The sequence below is a fragment of the Aspergillus brasiliensis genome, assembly GCF_001889945.1.
Source record: "Aspergillus brasiliensis CBS 101740 unplaced genomic scaffold ASPBRscaffold_7, whole genome shotgun sequence".
In the NCBI taxonomy this organism is placed as follows: domain Eukaryota; kingdom Fungi; phylum Ascomycota; class Eurotiomycetes; order Eurotiales; family Aspergillaceae; genus Aspergillus; species Aspergillus brasiliensis.
The window spans coordinates 1,863,436-1,883,336 of NW_027137448.1; the positions used below are offsets into that span (position 1 = coordinate 1,863,436).

General features: G+C 49.2%; 6 protein-coding genes across 6 annotated transcripts; 4 read left to right on the forward strand and 2 right to left on the reverse strand.

Annotated features, from left to right (window-relative positions):
* Positions 1–1,643: 1,643 nt before the first annotated feature.
* Positions 1,644–2,930, forward strand: ASPBRDRAFT_56065 (uncharacterized protein; the record flags this gene model as incomplete). The annotated part of the gene is made up of 6 exons (XM_067627483.1): positions 1,644–1,735; positions 1,928–2,145; positions 2,235–2,285; positions 2,386–2,452; positions 2,506–2,510; positions 2,728–2,930. The coding sequence occupies 6 exons, from the start codon at positions 1,644–1,646 to the stop codon at positions 2,928–2,930; spliced, it is 636 nt and encodes a 211-aa protein (XP_067478725.1).
* A 2,671-nt stretch (positions 2,931–5,601) lies between these two features.
* On the forward strand, positions 5,602–9,140 carry ASPBRDRAFT_614544 (uncharacterized protein). The gene is made up of 2 exons (XM_067628310.1): positions 5,602–5,769; positions 5,958–9,140. Exons 1-2 carry the CDS (start codon positions 5,752–5,754, stop codon positions 9,036–9,038), a joined length of 3,099 nt encoding a protein of 1,032 aa, XP_067478726.1. The 5' UTR covers positions 5,602–5,751; the 3' UTR covers positions 9,039–9,140.
* Positions 9,141–9,504: 364 nt separating this feature from the next.
* Positions 9,505–9,874, reverse strand: ASPBRDRAFT_614569 (uncharacterized protein). Its single transcript, XM_067628311.1, has one exon. The coding sequence runs from the start codon at positions 9,784–9,786 to the stop codon at positions 9,592–9,594; it is 195 nt and encodes a 64-aa protein (XP_067478727.1). The 5' UTR covers positions 9,787–9,874; the 3' UTR covers positions 9,505–9,591.
* A 1,948-nt stretch (positions 9,875–11,822) lies between these two features.
* On the reverse strand, positions 11,823–12,996 carry ASPBRDRAFT_56067 (uncharacterized protein; the record flags this gene model as incomplete). Its single annotated transcript, XM_067627484.1, has 7 exons — positions 11,823–11,883; positions 11,922–11,964; positions 12,048–12,139; positions 12,472–12,581; positions 12,625–12,711; positions 12,876–12,948; positions 12,977–12,996. 7 exons carry the CDS (start codon positions 12,994–12,996, stop codon positions 11,823–11,825), a joined length of 486 nt encoding a protein of 161 aa, XP_067478728.1.
* Positions 12,997–13,369: 373 nt separating this feature from the next.
* On the forward strand, positions 13,370–15,624 carry ASPBRDRAFT_127282 (uncharacterized protein; the record flags this gene model as incomplete). The annotated part of the gene is made up of 3 exons (XM_067617958.1): positions 13,370–13,512; positions 13,633–15,330; positions 15,384–15,624. The coding sequence occupies 3 exons, from the start codon at positions 13,370–13,372 to the stop codon at positions 15,622–15,624; spliced, it is 2,082 nt and encodes a 693-aa protein (XP_067478729.1).
* A 2,644-nt stretch (positions 15,625–18,268) lies between these two features.
* On the forward strand, positions 18,269–19,674 carry ASPBRDRAFT_31163 (uncharacterized protein; the record flags this gene model as incomplete). The annotated part of the gene is made up of 2 exons (XM_067622868.1): positions 18,269–18,278; positions 18,383–19,674. 2 exons carry the CDS (start codon positions 18,269–18,271, stop codon positions 19,672–19,674), a joined length of 1,302 nt encoding a protein of 433 aa, XP_067478730.1.
* Positions 19,675–19,901: the final 227 nt, after the last annotated feature.

Below are 19,901 nucleotides of genomic sequence, written 5' to 3' on the forward strand. Positions count from 1 at the left end.
GATAATTCGGGGTCCATGATCACTCGCTAGATATTTGCTTGGGCTCTCAATTAGTTTGGAAACAGATAGGTAGGAGACAAGATGATAATTATCCACAGATACACCTTTATACAATAGCCTTGCAACATGATGCTCCAACTTATGTGCTGCAAGCTCGCTGGAGTTGTCAACGGCGCTCAGGGTAATGTTCTGGCTCCAAAAAGTGATATGTATGTGTAGCTAGCTCACTATTGAACAGTATACACTAGATAGATTATGACAAATTCGAAAGGAATACTCAATTTGCAACGGCCAAATGTGTCCCTCCACACCATGATAATCACCATACTATCTTATAGTTGTATCTCTTGCTCCCTAATACCTATGCACCTTGTTGAGCTTTTCTGCTATAACATTGATATTGAAGATTTCTTGTCCAAAGTGGGGTCTTTTCGCATGACGACACTGAATGTGAATACAATCCCGATAGTAGAAGGACATGAACCATACTCAACAAGTTTTGAGAGATTTTCGCTTATAGGAATCATTCCTGTCGAGGTTATTGGCCTCACCAATCCCAAAAGAAGACACGACGCACCCGATAGGCATTGTCAGAAAGCATGTAGTACTCAGAAAAGCTATGTATATCTTCGATTGACTGGCTAATATATGTACAGCTTTGGAAATACCTGTGGTCTATGCCTTCGTATCATTGATATCTGAGTAAGAAACCAATGAGAGTAGGGCTCACTAGAACGTCGCAATGTTTTAAATGATGCACAGATAGGTACTGCACTTGTTATACTGGTTATTTCTTTGAAAATAAGGCCAGAGTAGTCTTCAGCGGTGATAAATGAGTCAGAGAGTATGGATGGTTAGAAAACCTTCAAAATTGGGCAGTATCAGTTTCTGATCAATAAATGGTAATGTGAGCTGGGTTCTGGCTGGAATAGCCTGTTAGATTTGTCAGATAGCTGTCTCACCAGTTACCTACTAGTTAAGTAATCAATCAGAGTCAATTATGTAGTCTCCTATGGTTGAGCATCTACCAATAACGTATAGCCGGTTCATCACCATACTCGTGCGCCTAGTCTCCCTGCAATGTACTGGTTCCGGGAGTTTTACCAATTTCCAGTGTTCCTGGGCTCCTGGGATCATAAAATCTAGTGCATTGCTCAGATGATGGTAAAAATGACTGATTCCTTGTGGCAAATGAGCGAAGGCAATCATATTAGGTCTTAGTCTTCTGTTCTGACTATCAATGCTACCTTTCGAATGACTAGAGTCTAGTGGCATATTCTTATTGAGTCGTCATTCTCCCCTACCAAATATCTAGGTAGCGGGTACCATGTCCTCGTCGCGATCCAACAGACCGAACATATGATTTCATTGGTTACAGCATCTTGCGCCCCATATGTGTTAATGTGTTAGTGCTAGGACAAAGTAGTTTTCCTAGCATGATTATATCATCGTGTTTTAGCTTTACCGCCCCGGTTTTTCGGGCACGCCTCCGTAGGCCCCGCGTAGTCGGTGAAGGAGGCTAGGAGCATCAGGTTTGCCAGCTCACTTTCCTCTCTCTCGGTGAGCGCAGGCCCTTAGAGGTTAGTCCGAATGCAGCAGAAAAAATAGTCAGAGTAATGTGCATACACATAGCTAGCACTCGGATGTATGTGGTAGATTGCCATACCGGTGTACCTACAGGCCAGAATGTTATGTTAATCTATCAAACTTTGAACTCTCTAGGTGATCACCTGCAGTAAGCAACATCACACAACCGAATTGAGCAAGCTTCAGGGGCGGTTTGATTTGGTCACTCATGGTTGCCCCGGCGAAGAGGGGAGAGGGGCCTCTCAATCGGCAACTGCGAGTGCGAGACACTTGCGGAGTACCCGGGGCCTGTCGTGTTGATGGTTGGTTTGTGACGAGAGCGAAAAATGTCCATCGATAGGAACTTGCAAGGATTATCGGGTTTAGTTCCCCAAGATCGCGCGGCAGGAGGCAGGACAGCTGTTCATGGGGCCGTGCAACCCTGGCTAGTTTCGCCAATCAAGGGAGCGAGCGGCACATCTTTTCCACCAAGTGTGCTAAATCTGGATAGGTCAGTAGCACCGCAGCGCACTCCGCACTCCAAGCCTAGGGGCCTGATGATGAGAGCATTGGGACAGGGTTATGCTTGCATAGTTGCATGAAGTTGCCCCTCGGTGTCACCTAGGAGACTATCCCCATCAGTAAAGTGCCGGGATTCTGGAGGCAAGGGCTGGCGGGTGTTCCTGCTTCTGATGGTTTCACACCTACCGAAGGAAGGGGTGCATTCAGCAAGGATACTCTTTCTCCTTCTTATCCAATGGGGCCAGGTTCAATTTCTGAAACATGGAGACCAACTTCTGGCAGATTATAATAAGGCAGTTTCGGTGACGGCTGAGAATGAATCAGTAGCAGCGAACGCCAAGACAGTCGATCAGCACAGCTGGAGGTGCCCTCAAGCACACACTCATTCTGAATGAAGCTTGCGACAGGAGCGGATAGGCAAGGTTATTCAATAGACAGTGGATATCATAGTGCACAGTGGTACGGAATGCTCGCAGATACAGATCGGACGAACTTGATTCGATCGGAATCATCGTAACTAATGAACGGCACTGAACGGAAACATCTGTCTTGCGTAAACAGGCCCAGAGGCTAGACTAGGAAACAATAGCAATACAACAAACAAAGCCTTGACCTAACAACAAATAATTAAAAATGGAGACCTGAAGGCTCCAGCTGGGCCGGCAATCGGCCGGAAGAAATTGCCCTTGGAAGCTCGACGCTCGCAGTCCACGTTCCGCTCCGAGAAATTGGATCTATCATCGCGATCGGCCATTGTGCTCGATGAGATAAGCTTACTATACACCGTTGGCCTGCCAGGTTTGACACATGCGACCGAGAGAAAGTCCGCTACAACTTGGTAGACTCAAAATTGGCTACCTTCTCTTACTTCGTTCTCCTAGTTAGTTAGTTAGTAGATATCTAGCTTACAAATCGCAACGCTTGAAGAATTTTGCACACGGCACACTGGAACATGAAAAGCCGTGAGCTCTCGGCCTTTATCGGAAAATAAATGCGACCGTAGTGGGCTAGGTAAATTTTCCTTGGAGAGTTGGATGGAGTCTTCAGACTGCAGTGTCGTCATCCTGGGGACAGGCGGAAGGGAAAAGAGGGTCAGCAAGGAGGAAAGAAGGGCAGATTTCTCTAATTAGATTGGGAACCTGGAGGGATAAAGATGGGTAAAATGATGGATTGAAAAGCTCAAAGAGGCAAGGACTGAGAAAGTCTACCCTGGAAACTGAAAGCATCCCGCTTGTTCCTCTCGGCCCCGTGCCTTGGAACCGGCCGGGTTATGAAAGCTCAGGAACCAGATGTCCTGCCGATGGGTTGTTCCCAGAGATCGCCAGCCTAGTTCGATTCTCCTTCGCTCCCTTGAATGCTCGGCAGACTAAGCAAAGAGCGTAAGTAGTGGTAGATAGGGATACGAAGGGCCCCGCGCTATCTGAGAAAATTAGCAGTATTAATATTTCTCATTATTAGTATTAGTTACCGTCATGAGGGTGACTTCCAACAGTCAGTCAGCCAGCCAGCCAGCCAGCCAGCCGAAAGCTACTCCCAGTCAAAAGTGGGGATGGGCATGATGGCTTAGCCGCGTTATAAAATGGACCCATTCTTTTCATGACTTGGACGGAATCAGCGTTCCTGATCTGTACTAGGCTCGGACGCCAGTTGCGGTCTGATTGCATCATGAGAAAACCAGACTCAGTAACCCTCGATCCCATCTCGTGCGGTTTGGAGCTCTCTGCAGAGGCATCTCCACTCTGTCCTGGATAAATTGGAAAAAGCAAAATGGCAAGATACTGAATCAAGTAGGAGGTTAATAAGAAGCAGAGTCCAGCTGCCTTACTATCAGCATCCCTTCGCACAGGGATACAATAACACAGGGGGAGAGAAGGTTGAATGAATGTCCTCAATGCTTCTTCCAATTATATGATGTTCTGGACCAGCAAGTTCTCATAAAATCTCGGGAAGGGGGACTGAAGATCCCTGGTTTGTTTCATTAGGCCAGCACAGGTTCGGGAATCAGATCCCATCCTCGCCAGCAAGTCTCTCGCGGTGGGATCGTGCACGCTAGTGGCCCATCTGCAGCCGCCGAGGTGCAAGGATCGCGGCTCGCCATAATTACCCAAATACACCGCCCGATGGGTATTGGGCGGACGGACTACTCCGAACATCCTTAGTGTATCTATCTAGTGTGTTGTGTGTGGACACTGGACAGTAAGCAGCTGAAGTCGAGAGATTAGGAGTTAGTAGTTAGGAAGGATCATAAACTTACCTGTCTGATGATCTGATCATTCTACCCAGAACAAGAGTAAGTGTTTCATTCCCCAGGTTATGTGCATGATTGGATTTCATCTTAAACAACGCACCAGCATACTCCTGTGGCTAGGCAGTCCACCACGTCAGTAGGTCCCCTCCTACATAATAATACCTGCATGCTACATGATACTACATGGATGGAGTACATGAGCAATGACTTACATAAATACCCTCGTGTTCCTCCTTATGCTGCATTAGAAGGCGTTTCAGGTTTTGTTGGTAGCTACTAGTATCTGTCCACCTGTGAGACGGTGCCTTGAAACCCCAGGCTGTCATAAAAGCTCAACTAGATTTCGGTATCGAACGATTACTGACTTTATAGTAGCAAAATTTAGATAGCAGCAGCTTCAAAATCGTTTGGTGGCTACACTTGTCTGTCTATGCACTGGTCCAAGCAGGTTTGTGGGAGTCTTGCGTAGCATGCCAGATAAATGAGGTGTAAAAACTCAACGGCTTTGGTGGTGGAGGGATTTATCTTCCTACCGGATTTTCCTAATTCTTAAGAAGAGAAAAGAAAAGAAAAATAATTTTATTTTATTTCATTTTCATTCTTATTTTCTATGCTCCTTCTTTTACCCTTCCATTTTGTGCTCTTCCCGCTTCCCTGACTCTAGCCACAATTTATTGGGACTTGCCTTGCGGTCGTGGTGTGCTGGGGGTGGAACTCCTAGCGTGATCCATTCCTTTCCCAGTGGTTGAGTTTAGACTAGAACCAGAAGAACATCGCCCGTGGGTAGCAAAGCCAGTGACCGCGTCCCACTGGGGCTTTTGTTGATCGATGACCTTGGTCTGTTATTATTACCTCTCTCATTCGCATGTTGCTATTGCTGCTGCTGCTGCTGCTGCTGCTGCTGCTACTGCTATTGCTGCCGCACTGCTACTGCTTCTTCAATTTTCCTTCTGCTGTCTATTTTCTTATTTTTCTCTCCGTTGACTTTAGGACAGTTAACTGCTGCGACTTTGCGCGGGCCAAAGCTTTAGTCGCTCAGTCTTCCTCTTTAGTCCCTCATTCCTTGATTACATTCCTTTTCGATTATTCCCCCATTCCTTTAGCTTCCTCCTAGCTGCCTCCGACACCCTTTCCCCTCACCCACCCTAAAGGTCGCACTGATCGCACGCTGGGATTGTCTGTACAAATAATTAATACAGCTATACGGCTACTGTGGCTTTCGTCTTCCACTACAGCAGGCTAGATCGCGTTCTGGTTCCACCTGTCTTCTTTTGAGATGGTGTTTATCTAGATGTGTCGGGCCAGCTGATCCTCCTCGTGCAAGATAATGCAGATGGGTGGTCAACTATATGTGATATCGATGTGGCTAATCTGAGGTTTATGGTGCTCGACACTGTTCTCGGCGCCCTCTGAGAATGGAGCATGTATCAACTGTGAGTTTTTCTATATGTCCGATCAGATCGCTGTTGGACCGCATTCGTTTGGTTGTCCACTTTGCTGCGGCTACAGGCCCTTCGCCTCGCGCAGTTTGGGAGACGCAAAGCGCTTGACTCCGATTTCGCATCCTCTATGTTTACAAGTCGTCGCGGCTAATTGGCTTTTTCTTTCTTGTTCCTATCAGCTCTGTGCAATTAGCACCGTCGGTATTGCACCAACTGGCTTCGCCTTCGGTCGCGTAGATCGAAGCTCCTCCAGACCAGGCCGATTCCGGAAAAAGACCCTCCCGCTGTATGATCAATGCGCGACTGCGACAGACAATACCGTATCCCCGTCAAATACCAACCATGTCCCCACCAGCCCATTTGCATCAGTGACAGCACAATCTCCTCTGACCGCAGAATTCTTTCAGGGGTCAGAAGACGGTGCGTTTGATACGAGTCAACCGGGAGAGGAGAAGTCGCGCAGGAAATCATCGTTTGCAGGTGTACGATTGCGACGTCGCGGACAGACGTTGACTGGCCCGCCAAAGCCAGTCTTTGAGAATATTTCCCTCGCTGCGCACATACGGCGACCCTCTTCTTCCTGGGTGCGGCGCCTATCCTTTCAACCGGAGAAACGCGCTTCATGCCAAACCCCCGTTTCCTCTTCATCAAATACGCCAGGTAGTCCGGCCAGCCCTCCCGCTTCTATTCAACGCAGGCCCAACAAATTAGTCAAGCGGCCACCTTCACATCATGCTAACTCTCACTCATTGTCCGGGATCGCGCCATCCTCTCCCTTGACTCCCACCGCTTTTCGCAGGCCTGCTACTAGTCACCAGCGGTCTGAGACTCTGGGGCATAAGGCTACTCATAGTCTTAATTTCGAGCCAAGTCTGCTTTTGAACCCCCCGGTAAGCAAACCTGATATTGCTGCTATAGGGGATGAGCATGTCTGGCATCCATACATAGATGTCAGTCCCGAGGGATTATCGGAAAGGTTGGCTCGTAGATTTTCAACCGCAACGAGACCAAAAGATCAGGGGCTACGGCGGATCGTACCGAATGCGGAGACTGCTCCGGCTCTCCTTTTGGCAACATCTATCAGAGGGAAGCAACCGACGGTGGAAGCTAGTCTGGATGAATCTACTCCTTTCCCCTCAGTTCAGTTTCGAAACCCTTTTGAGCCCAGCGGAAGGACATTGCAACAGAACGAGCTGTCATTGCCGCCGGAGGAATCCCAGACCTCGCCTTCTTTGCAGGATGCGGATCCCAAGTCCCCCTCAACCGACGCTGGAGCCGCAGATGGCGAAAGCTTCAAAAATGCTCCCCTAGTCTATTCTAAGAGAAGGGCAATCTCGACGCCTCTTCCAGCGTCGACAAAGACGGAAGGAACACTGGTCATTCCACCTCACACACATGGAAGACGAAACATTACCGACCCTAATATTTTCCGACGTCCGACCATTGCGCAAAACGGGGCTTCGTCGTCATTGATGTCAGAACTAATGAGTCCGCGACGCAGAGCCTACCCTTCTTATTGTCAGGACTACAAACAGGAGATGGCTCATCTACGGGATATTGGATCACGTCCATTCACCTTCGACTCAGTAACACTGTCTAAGTCTCAAGGCACTTTCCGTCAGCGCCCAAAACGCCACTCTATCGCTGCATCAGACCCTGCGTCAACTGTCATAGGTTCTGATGATACTCACATATTCACATCTGGCGATGAGGATGAGACAGATTTCTTGAGCGACACTGCTTTTGATTCCATCCGTACGCATATTACTACCAGCAGTGGATTGGGCTCCTATGCTCCTCGAATCGAGACCATCTTTGACAAGGACTTCCCTGTGAATACTTCCAAGAGAGAGACTTCTAATGACCATGCACTCGAAACGAGCGGATCTCTTACTTCACAGTCACTTGGGAATTGCCATTGTGATTCTGATGCAGATGCGACACCGACGCCCATCGCTATGCCAGGCCACGCCGCAGACATCCCATCGGATATGCACGAAGGTGACAGCAATATCTCTTTTCCGTCTGACTTGACAGACGATGAAGATTCTCGTAGCCTGGTGGCAGCGTTGCCCGGTGAAACAACCAGCCCATTCACGCAAGTACGATCTTCAATGCTGCCGTTGAAGAGCGAAGGTGGCGATTGTTTCAAAAGCGAGCCCAGGCAGTCATACAAGTACGATTCGCGCAGTCTCACGAACGAGGCGTTCGACTCGTGTCCGAAAATGAATATCTTCGACTGGTCGGAACAGCCGCGAAGTGACCGTGAAGCAGCAGGTTCTGATGGACGGCCACGGACTATGCATGGGAAGCATACGCCTGACGTGCGTGGCAGCCGCGCGCCAGGGCGAAAAGCTCCGAGTACACTGCATCTCCGTAGTCAAAGCGTGCCAGTGACCAGGGACCCTCCGACAATCAATGAACAACGTCAGACCTCAGGCAAATTTGGCACGTGGGGCTTGGGAAGCAAAGGCGTTAGTGAGGACTGGGACAGTGACTTTGAGTTTGAGGACACCGATGAGACTACAACCAATGAGTCCATGAAGCCCAGCAAAACGACCCCCCGGCGGGGCATGATTGTTCCTCAAGCCATTATGGAACGCCAAGCAAGTCTTCATGGGCAGTTTGGACAGGTCCAAGAACTAACCTTGCTGGTTGAAGAGCTAAAGCGTCTGCGACACCAGGGCAGCTTTCTAAACCTTGTCCGCGGGCCATCAAGCGAGCTTTGGAAAGAAGCAGAAGGCATCGTGAACCTGGCCACGCTTGACGATGATGATCATAATAACTCGAATAATAACTCACCTCCTGGGTCCCCTTCCTCCCTGACGTTTAGTTTCGATGACTCGGAAGGCGATTCATCCAACACCAACGATCCTTGGAAACGGGTCAGCGACGGATCATGGGGATTATCGCTCTCGGAACACTCCAATTCCCGCCCTACTACCTCTCCCAGTCCCGATGTCACTACCAAACCGAACTCTGTCTTGGATCTGATCTATCAGCAACGAGGCTCGGTCGACTCCGCCTTTGCGGATTCACATCCTCCACGGCCCAAAAAGCTTCCTTTTGATACACAATCTCTCCGAGACTTGGTTGTCCGAGCTGGCGTTGTCACCCGTGCTCTGAAAGAAGTAATCCGCAAAGCCGAAGGTGTTACAGCGGAGCCCAGAGACACCCTACATCCTTCAGACCCGCCATTCCGTCGCATTTTCGATCAGACTTCTCCTCATGATGCATGTCTTGAGACGTACGGCAAATGAGCCACGCCACTTCCTTACATTCCATGATGTCACTACTTCACGCCTTTTCTATTCTCCGACTGTATCTTTTTCTTTTGAAAAGTCTGACGATTTCTTGAGCATATGAATTGACGCGAAAGGAAACAAATGACTTGGACATGCTCTCTCACTTTTTTACGCTCTCACCTTTTACGCTACCGCTAATTTCCTCTTCTCCCCCTCCTTTATATCAGGGAAGGGATATTCGATAAAAAATTTTCTGTTTTCAGATGGATATCACATTGTACAACTGAATTGTTGGGTATTTCCCATTCAGGGTTTGTGTTGTGTACTTGGGCGGCTCTTGTGCGAATATTCTTTTCTATTGGTCTTTTTCTATTTCTCTCTCGACCGTTTTCCATAAAGTCGCCTTTTTAGTTTCCCTTTTCTTTCATCTTCTGTTCTCTGTACTTGATATTTTCGGAAGTGGATTACGAAGGTCCCGTACAGTCTTCCATTGCTTGTTTTGCCTCCGCCAGTTCCCTTTTCTTCGTTTGACTACTTTTTTATTGGTGTATGGATATAAGAATCTGGGTCATGTTGTACCTGTCTGGGGAAACAAAAGATATGGTGATTTCTCAATAGCCAATAGTGCAAAAAATAGTGCAAAATACGAAGAACGGGCTATCACATTCTTCATAAAATGAGCCCAGTGAGCCAACAGTCTTTCGACTTTAGCCTGTAAATATCCATTGCCACTCCAAAGGTTACATTTGAGCAAGTACTTCATCTCGGCAATCAGGCAGCGAATGTATCTCAGTGGATATGGAGTAGAATTTTGGATACATCAAGAATATGGTGGGCAGACCGCAAACGTGGGGATGATAGTAGTGACCAAATGGACATGGTGTGAAAGGCAATTTCGAGGGAACTGGGTGCCATAGATCGAATATACTATTAGTAGTATGTTGTCATTTATATCACATTGACATAGATTACTATACGGCCTTGTCCGCTATGGCAACGATAGTGTCTAGCATCACCATATATATTTTGCTTGACTGTAGTAAACCTCATTGCCAACCCGAGGAAAAGGGCGTAGCCGAGAAATGTTGCAAGCACCACTCCCGTCCCAGAATTAACTGCTCTCAACAGCTAGAGCACTCTGAAAGAGGAGCTACCAGTGTATGGGCGTCTATCCATCCGGGATAGCATACATACTACGTAGATCAAATTCCATACCATCCGTGTTATATACCGCTTTCCCGGGGCACCGACACCATGGGTTCAAGGACATGTTTAAGTTAGACCCCTGTGTTCTTTAGTGGAAAGCGCGCGACTTTCTGCTAGATTTATGGCTAAGGCTTTGCATACATAGATATAGTTCTTTTGAGGAAAACCCTCTATAGTAATGAAATTCCCATTCAAGGTAGAACGACGCAAAGATCTCCTGCACTTCGGTTCTGAACTATACCCGTATGATACCTGTCCTGAAGGAATATGCGTGGGCTGACACAGTCAGACTTGGGAGGTCACAGAGGCAAAATACTTCTCGCGCAGTCTCTTAATAGCCGATGGATTTTCTGAAAGACGTATGATGGTTAAGCTGGTTGGGAGTAGTTGTTTCGTGTGTATATAGTTAGCATCATAATACTTAGTTACCGAGCTATTGGAAGTACACTTGCAACTATATATTTGAATAGCTGGGAAGAGAAGGATGAGGAAGAGTGTTACTTATAGCTACCACAAAACATCATTAGGATGCGGCTGATAGAAAGTCTGTTGATACAGCAAGCCAACAATATGAAGCAGCTCCAATGAGTCACATGACCTCAGTTAGAAAGTATGAAAGCCATGATCTTCATCCTAGGGGCACATAATACATGATATATTTGTGGTGTTCCTTGCGATGGGCGAATCCTTTCTAAGTTTGGTGCGATCCTCGCCAGGAACCAGATTCTCAAAGTCAAAGGACTTTTACCGTCATGTCTTAGCCCCAACTACTGAAAAGTTGTGATGGACAAATTGTTGTTACCTATGCATCGGTGGGCGAGTACTTGTAACGGTATTAAGGGGATCCTGTGGTCATATTCTTGCCATGGAAAATGTGCTATGTGGACTCCCCAGTTTCATGGTATCCAACGCCAAGGTCACCTCAACGTATGGCCGAAGCCACGGTAGACCAGCCTGAGGCTGTGGTTCGGCTAGATGGACTAGCTACATAAATGGCCAATTGATTGATTTGTTTTTCCTTTTCTATACAAATTGTAGTCTCCGTAGAATATGTCGGAAGGGCGGGGAAATATCATAGTCTCCAGAGGCTGCCCCATACTTAATCACATTGGAGACTGTTACTGATTGCTGTTGTTGAGGTAACGTTAGTTCCGGGTAGAAGAGATGGATAGATAGCATCAGTAACCGACTAACCAATGCGTCGGACTTACATGCCAGGAAGGATACCCGGACCAAGCCAACTGATGCTAATAATAAACCAACTCTTATCGGGGATGTACGTCAACTACTTCACTAGTAGTTGTGCTCCGTAGGCAACCAACAAACTTTCGCAGTGCCAATCTACCCCGGTAGGATCATTCGAGAAGGCTAGCACCTGTCGAGACTTCCCAACTCCCAAGGGGTAAATGTCAGATATTAATCGAGCAAGTCGACAGGCTCAGCTTTGTATGGCGGGTGGAGGATGTCCGAGAGGTAATCTCCCAAGGGGCGGAGTCACCTTTCAATTATTGGTCAGGACCGAGCGGGTTCCTGGCGCTAGTCTGTAAAGGAGAGACTAGGCGCCCCACCTGTGCCTTGGTTTTTTTCCTCGACTCAGGGGATCACGGCCACCTTACTTACCCGGGTCTTAAAGCAGAGAAATGTAAACAGGGAACTTGAAGGGCGAAGAAACGAGAGTGGATTGAAGAGGACCACAAGAGTAAATTGGACATCTGCCAGAGAGCCCACGAGGAAGCTGAAACACTTGCAAGTAAGGAAACTCACCAAAAGACTCTCTGGAGCAAACCTGGGATAAGAAATCAGCTTGCTTGCCCAGACCGTTGGAGTCCACCATGACTAGTGAACTAGTGTTCCATACGGATGTGATACCGGTATCTACTTCACACTCGGTAATATCTATGTATTCTGATCTTCAGCCAACTCAGGGGGCGGCAAAACCACGGCGTGACAGAAGAAGAAATGTACCTTCTCTAAGTAGACACTGGGTTGTTTTGCTCCTCTTGTTTACCACAAGATAAATCGCCTGGTAATGTAGTATAGTAGAAGTTATGTGGGTAAGCCAAGATTATTGATTCAATTTCTATTTATTAGGAATTATGGGTTATAACATCAATTCTTCTGCGAGATATACTCCTCAACAATCAGACCACTACATGAGATAGTTAACTAGCAAGTAGTCTACTTTGCTAGCGAGTACAGAGTAGTAAACTGCCTTATCTTGCTGGTACGTAGACAGACAGACAGATAGAGATAGATGGATACCTCCTCCTCAGATAGATGACCATACCATACTTTGCGAATACGGGGCATGTGTTCGGTGTTTCCCCTCCCGCAGTATGGTACGACGGGATACTCACGACTAACCAGCTAGTTCAGTCTAGTTCGTTCAAACCACCACCAAGCTTTGCCTCTCCTCCCCACAACCGGTTAGACAAACAAATGAATGGAAATGAAACGGGCCATCTAGACCGCTTAGGTAGAACTAGCCCAAGCAGTACTGCTTGCTTACGCCCTCTGGGCTTTCGCCCTGCCGGCTCACTTCATTTTCCTTCTTTTCTCCCTCTCCCTATCGAGTTCGCTCGGCCTCCTCTTCTGCTACTCCTTTCCTTTCCTTTTTTTGACCTGTTTCACGTCGTTCTTTTCCACCCCCCCGATTCTCAATATCTCGGGGTTTGTACAGTCGTTCATTTTAGGGAGCTTCTTTCGCTCCCGTCCATTCCTTGCTGGACCCAAATTCGTCCTCGTACCTTCGCTTCTTGTCCGCCATTATCTACCGTTTGTTGAGGCCTGCCCACCTGCCCCAAGTGAGATCCTTCGCATCATAGGCACTTTCTCAATCGCCTCTCGTCATAAATACCGCCACTCGACTTCATGATTCGCGGATATCGACACCTGGGAAATATTCACCTCGGACTCAACAACTATTGTGGCCCTGCAACTGCCCCATTGTCGAAGTAATCTGGAAGAATCTGGAAGTCCTCCGGGCTCACGGAGAGTTCGGATTACCTCCCTGAAGAACTCGGCTGACCATGCACAATCACCACCACCATCATCAGGCCCTCCATGGCACACAATTGCAAGGTCGCTCGAGGCCACGCCGGCCAGACCTTGTGCCTCGTGACCGACTACCATTGCTAACGATGCGCGAAACCCCGACGTTGGCAAGAAGAGAGCCTCTGCCGTCCACGGATTCCTCTTCGGCTAGCTCATCCTCTGCAACTAGTGGTACTAAACCGACAAGCACCCTTACCACCACGACCTTGCCTGTTGTTTTAGGAGCAGTGTACGTTCAATTGCGTTCCCTCCTTTCTTCAGAATGCCCACCTTTGCCCTCCACTCCACGGAAAGCCCATAGCTATACTTCTGTTTCAAGGGTCTAGTGCCATGACTGATAAGCACCTAGGGTCCCTATTGTAATTGCCATTGCCATTCTACTCTACTTGCACCGCAGAAACGTGAAGAAGCTCCGTAGCGAAGATGCCAACGACAAACACAAATCTCTCGACTTCGGCCTAGATTTGGCGCCCACTAACGGAGCTGTGCCTATGCAACAAGCAGAGAAAGCTGATCGCAACGCGGCTCACAACAAAGGCATATCGTTGGATATTGGGCCGAGCCCTTATCTTCTTCCTCCCGGTCTGCACAACTCGAGGGAATCCCTGGCGTCTATGTCCAGATCTATCGGTGATGGTGAGGATGATAAGTACCGACACGTCGGGTCCTTCCTAGGGGACAATTCGTCCCTCAGGTCGTTCTCGAGAGGCCCCCACGATGATGCAGCAAGCTTTACAGGCTCAACCCGACGGGCCGCACTTGGAGACGATATGAACCAGGGCCTTCTGCGGAACGCCCAAAGAATGTCGCGCTCGTCGCCTCCACTTTACAAATCTCCGTCCGGGGACCGTAAGGTGCAGAGCCCAGCGAGCTCTGATCATGAACGCGATCATGGGTTCCAACTGGATCTGCCCAGAAGCCCGAGTCCTGTACATGTTCCTGGAATGGCCATTAGCGAGCCGCACACGACAAGCAACGAAGCCGGATTCGCTGGAGATCACGCCGTTACTGAGACTAGTGCCCAGCAGAAGCGCTTATCGCATATGCCACAGTACGCAAATCTGACCCTTCCCAATGATCACGGTCAGGATAACGGCGTGGATTCGGTGCCAGCTCCTCAGCATCATGCCAATGTTCCACCGTTACACGACCCTCTTTCGCTTCATTTGGACCCCAGCCCGGCTCCTGTGCAAACCGCATCCATATCAACACCCAGAATCTCGCTCCCCGTTAGTGACGCAGCTAGCGATTACGGTGATGCGCGGAGGTCTACTATTCCGGCTGTCAATGTGCAAGATGTGACCAGCGCCACGAGTTTTGAAGATGGTCCTCAGCATCCCGACGTCCCTGCTGTGCTTGCCGAAGAGCTACCTCGGGGTCAGAACACAGGCCTTGAGGCGAGCCGTCGTGACACGCGACGGATGACTTTTGGGCTTCGTCCTCTGCCGCCAGAGGATCCGTCTGAGGACCCCGAACAACGTGCCAACCGCATCAGGTCTTTCTACAAGGAGTACTTTGATGAGAACAAGAACGGCCGTGAAACAATGTACCATGACTATGTGCCGGAATACTATGGTGAAGAAGGCTATGGGCACGATCCCATGATGGGAGATCAGTTCGGTGCGGTGCCGGCGCCATTCGCTGAACCAGTGACTCGTCGTGCCATGACTCCTCCACCTCGCGCACCTCCACGCTTCCAAGGGGCAGCTCGGCATATGGCTAGAGGCTCCGACGGAGGCTTCAACAGCGGCTTCCAGTCGCCCGGTCCCCGTGCATTTTCGTCGGCCTCTAACCGTATGCCGGGACCCCCCAAGCCGCGCAAGCCGATACCCCCGCCGTCGCCCCTTCAGATCCTCCCCACACCCCATATGCTGAATGATGAATCCATCATGTCTGCCATCGAGTATGCTCCCTCCAATCACTTCAAGGATCAAAAGGAGGGCCGACCAGGAACGCCCTTGGGCGGCCTGCAACCATTTAGCCCGGCGGTGCCGGTCCATTCGCCGCTTGTTTCAGCTTTCGATGACCTTTCAGCCTTGCCTAGCGCGTAAGTCATTTGCTCTCCATATGCATTGATTCTTGATATTAACTTAGATCCAGACACGCATTGCGCAAGTCGGGCGCTTACGACACATTGGATTTTGCACCTCCGCCTCGCTTCAAGAACGATACTGCAAGCGATGCTGGTAGTATTCGCAGCAACGGCACCGGGATTTCCTCGACCCATTTGCACAACATCCGCACTGGTGCGTATCGTGTCAGCCGTCTGCCCGCGGACACTGTGGGTACCAAGGATGACTTGATGTCAAACCTCCGTCCTAAATGGGATATGCGGCAGTAAATATCGGCCTTTCTGTTTCGTTGTTTCTTCCCAGCCGTAACGATTTCCCCGCTTGCCACAACCATCTGGTGCTTACATACCTTATCACGATCTATTCTTGTTCATTATATATTCTGTCCTAGCGGTACTTCTTTTTGAGGAACCGGGTTCGATTTCGCAAATCCTCCCGATGTTCAGTGGCGTGAATACATACAAGGGGCCTTCTGTTGTTCGTCTCTGCTTTCTCTAGGCGCTTCGGTCTGATCAGCCATGTTTCTCTATAACCTTCAACTTGCAAATATGATTTTTTTTTCTTGGGAAAGCGGATCGTCGCTGTCTGAATCCGACGATACTTGTTGCCCCAGAATGCTCTACTTGACAAATGTGCTACTGAAATTCTGCGTCGTAGCTCCAGTATGTGGTTTCGAATGTAAAGGTGCCGTGTATGTCCGCTACAGTGCAAGGATGACACGCGGTCTTGCGTCATCGAACGATAGGAGGCGTAACCGACCGGGTGCTGTTACAAGTATTGCTGCATGCGGGTGCATTGGAAAATTCCCGAGACCAATACACGCCCAACGAAGTTTGCAGCTTCATGCTGTGTGTTTTACGGTTTAAGGCGTAGTATTCAAAGCCTTGTTGGGAGGCCTAAATGTGACCGTTAAAGACCCAATTGTTTGACCTATCCAGCGTGTCTCGCCTTATTGTCAGATGCAACCTCGGGAGACAATACTGCTAGGTAGGTAGATAGGGAAGGATAACAGCCGGAAGCGGCCGACCGAGGCTTCGTCTGAGTAGTTCAACATGGCCATTGAAAGAGTTGATAGCGTAAATGAGGTTTCATGACACAGGTTGGTAGAATATTGCGTTGCAGTGTAGCTAGCCTTCATAATGATATTCTTCGTATTCGCTTCTTCCTGCTCAATCACGCCTAATGTTTGAAGTGTCAAATATGGATCATCATGTCTTGGATGAGGGAGGCGCACAGTCGATAGACGCGACCGTCCTGGTCACTTATCCGCTCGGGCGGATTCTCGAGTGGAGAGAGATGCGGCATTCGCGGAAGCCACTGATGGCATACTTTAAGTACTCAAGTATGTACATCTACTTGATTTAACTTGGAGATGATATGTTGACATCAAGGAAATTACTGTTGTATATCAGGTATTTAGATCAATCGGTGCTACACCGTTCAGGGGACCCTCAACAATAGTAGTAGGTACTAGTAACCTGAGGCATGGCATGTTTTTTTTCTTTTTTTTTTCTAAGACACTTGGTACCTGAGAGTTACCGATAGTGGCTTCTACTTGGTTAGCGGTAAGAATGAATTCCGGCGCCACCAATCCGGGCTTGAGATATCTCGACTGTGGGAGATTGGGGCCCACCGAAGGCGGCACTCAATCTGCAATCAGCAATTCTTCCTCTTTCGCCCGGTGGGTCGCTTGGGGGTCATCAACTTTTGTTGCCCCCCATGGATCCGGGCCTAACTGTTGCTAAGAATAAGTAGTTCAATCTCAGGGCATGTCATGGCCTTTATGGACATTGGAGATTGGATAACCCGGTATGGAGTATGATTTTAGCTCAGTGAAGATGGCAGATGAACCCTTGAGACTCCAGATACTACTCCATTGTTATGGTGTCAATCATTTTGAGGAAGGGAAAAAAATGTGATGACGGACGCCCGCTTGCTGACTCCGGCGGTTGCCGATCGCAGCAATTTGGGTTGGCCAAGTGTAACTGGTACCATTACATACTGGTTGGACGTGCTCGCCGTACTCGTACTGCGTACCCTGATTACCGTCTGGGTTACCCTCTCCAGTCAGGTACCTGGTACTAAGAATAATACCCAGGAAGAATAACCAAGACAAGACTAACTAAAGTAAAGTGAGTAACCCTCAGGAGCAGCCAGCAGCCGGTTGCAGAGGCTTGCTTCTGGCCGCAATTCGCCCATACTTCTCCGCTTCTCCCGCTCGTTCAATCCATTCGTTCACTCACACTCACTCGCTCTTTTCCCTTCCGTTCGTTTACTCTCGTTGGAGTCTTTCCCTCTACTCCTCCCACCTGTCCGTCCCAATGAGTGTTCTTTCTGCGCTCTATCTAATATGAGATCCGTGTCTGCTGTCTCATGGCATCCTGTTTAATTCCGGTGAGTTGCCACTGTACATACCCTTTTCTTGAAATTTTCCTTTTCCCGGGGACCCTTTTTATTTCCATTCCATAATACGTTTTCTTCTTTTCTGCCCGCGCTGGCTTGAGGCGACCGTGCTTATCCCCTGACCATCCGCTAGGCAGTCCATTATCAGCTTCACCACTCTACGGGCGCTACACTCTTATTCTAGTGGAGCAATTCTTTTTTAATTCCTATCGGGTAGACGGCCGTACCCTTTATATTTACCTATATTCGTTCTTTCACCATCACAATATCGTTTCGCTCTTTCGATCGCCTTCCGATCCTTCTTAACGCAATCTTAACGGAGACTCGTGCTTTTGCGAAATTTCGCTCGAACGTGTACGACCGAAAACTACTCGGCTGAATACTACGTCCTATCCATTTTCGTGGATCAGTCATTGGCAGCTGGCCTAGTGGAATCCTCGAATCCCAGTTGATCCTACTGACTGATACCACTCGGACCCTTCTCCATCTGGATCTAACTGCCATCTGAAGATGCCTTCCGGTATAGTGCTACCCCACTGCATATTCCTGCCTTGGAGAGCGTATTGCTGTTCTTTGCTGTCCATAATAAACCATGCGCTTGCGATATACTGAACTTGCCCACAGGATCGGCTGCGGCGGCTGCAGGAGCAGCGGCAGCAACATCGGCAAACGCCGCTGATGCAGCAGCTACTACGCCCACTGAGACTCAAGCGGGAACCACATCCCAATCGACAACCGAAGCAACTCCTACATCCCAGGCGACAACATCGCAAGAAACTTCCGCGGATTCAACGACATCTGTATCCACACCCTCTACAACATCAACGTCGACCTCGGAATCAACATCTTCCACTACAACGATCCCCGTACCATCGACGACAAGTAGCACTTCCACTTCATCTACGAGTAGTACTACTGAGGCTCCCTCAACCACTACTTCCTCCACTTCCCACACTACTGCGACTCCAGTTGTCACTACAGTGGTGACTACGCAGACACCGACCGATGGATCGACCGGCGTGGAAACCCTGACGATAACGTCTACCGACACTACACTCCCGACGGGAACTGCTGGTACTGCAGCAAATGGCGTGACTGCTACGGGCAGTGGATCGGCAGCATCAGCATCATCGACGGGTGGAAGTGGAGGTGGGAGCTCAGGGCTTTCGGCGGGCGGCACCATCGCAGTTGCGGTGGTTGTGCCAGTCGCTTCCGTGGCCATAATTGTTCTTGCAGCCTTGTACTTCTGGAGAAAATGGAAAGCGAAGAAGGCGGCCGAAGAGGAGCGGAGGAAAGAAGTGGAGGAATACGGATTCAATCCGAATAATGATCCTTCTCTACCTCCGATCATGGGTGGTGGAGCCTTTGACCCCAAGGACGACAACACTTCCTCGGGCTACCGCGGCTGGGGAACCACATCTGCTGGCCGCAAAGCATCCACGAACCTATCGAGTAGCGCCGGTGTTGGCCTGGCGATGTCCGAGGCTGGAAGCGCGCCTGGTTATCACCATGCAGCGACCCCCAGTGATGGGACAATCCAGTACTCCGAAGGACAAGGTACATTGGGAGAGACCGAACCAATTGGAGTCTTGGGCGCTGCCCCAGCAGCCGCGGCGAACAGTCGAAATGTCGATATCCACCGTGGTCCCTCGAACGCCTCGTCAGCCTACTCTGCGGCCAACCATTCCGAGGCGTCCGAAGAGAGTCACATGTCTGCCACTCACCCCTCGGGAGGTTTCTACGACGATAATCCCTACTATAATGATATGCAACCGCAATATGGGGCATATGGTGAAGGCCCGTATGGCGGAGCTCCGCCTGTCATTCGCGACGTTCAGGCGCGGCGCAATACACGTATTGAGAGTCCTGCCGTGTTCCCCAGACAAGGAAACGCTGGTATTGCGCAGAACTTTTAAAATTTTCGCTATCCTCACCCGGATCTATAGTCGTCGTGGCGATCAAACGCCTTGTCAAGACTTAATCGCCCTTCAATTGGTTGCCTTCAAATTCCGTTAAAGGGTCACGAGACCTGTGGCATGGAACGAAAGGTGCCTACAACACCCCCCGCCCCATGTCTGGAATAGTGAAATAGCTGGACGCCATACTGTCCGGGTATTGGTCAAAGTGCAGCATCACGAATATC

What these genes read in the sequence shown, in the direction of transcription:
- ASPBRDRAFT_614569 (XM_067628311.1), bottom strand. Translation starts at nt 9,786, where the DNA reads ATGAAGTACTTGCTCAAATGTAACCTTTGGAGTGGCAATGGATATTTA.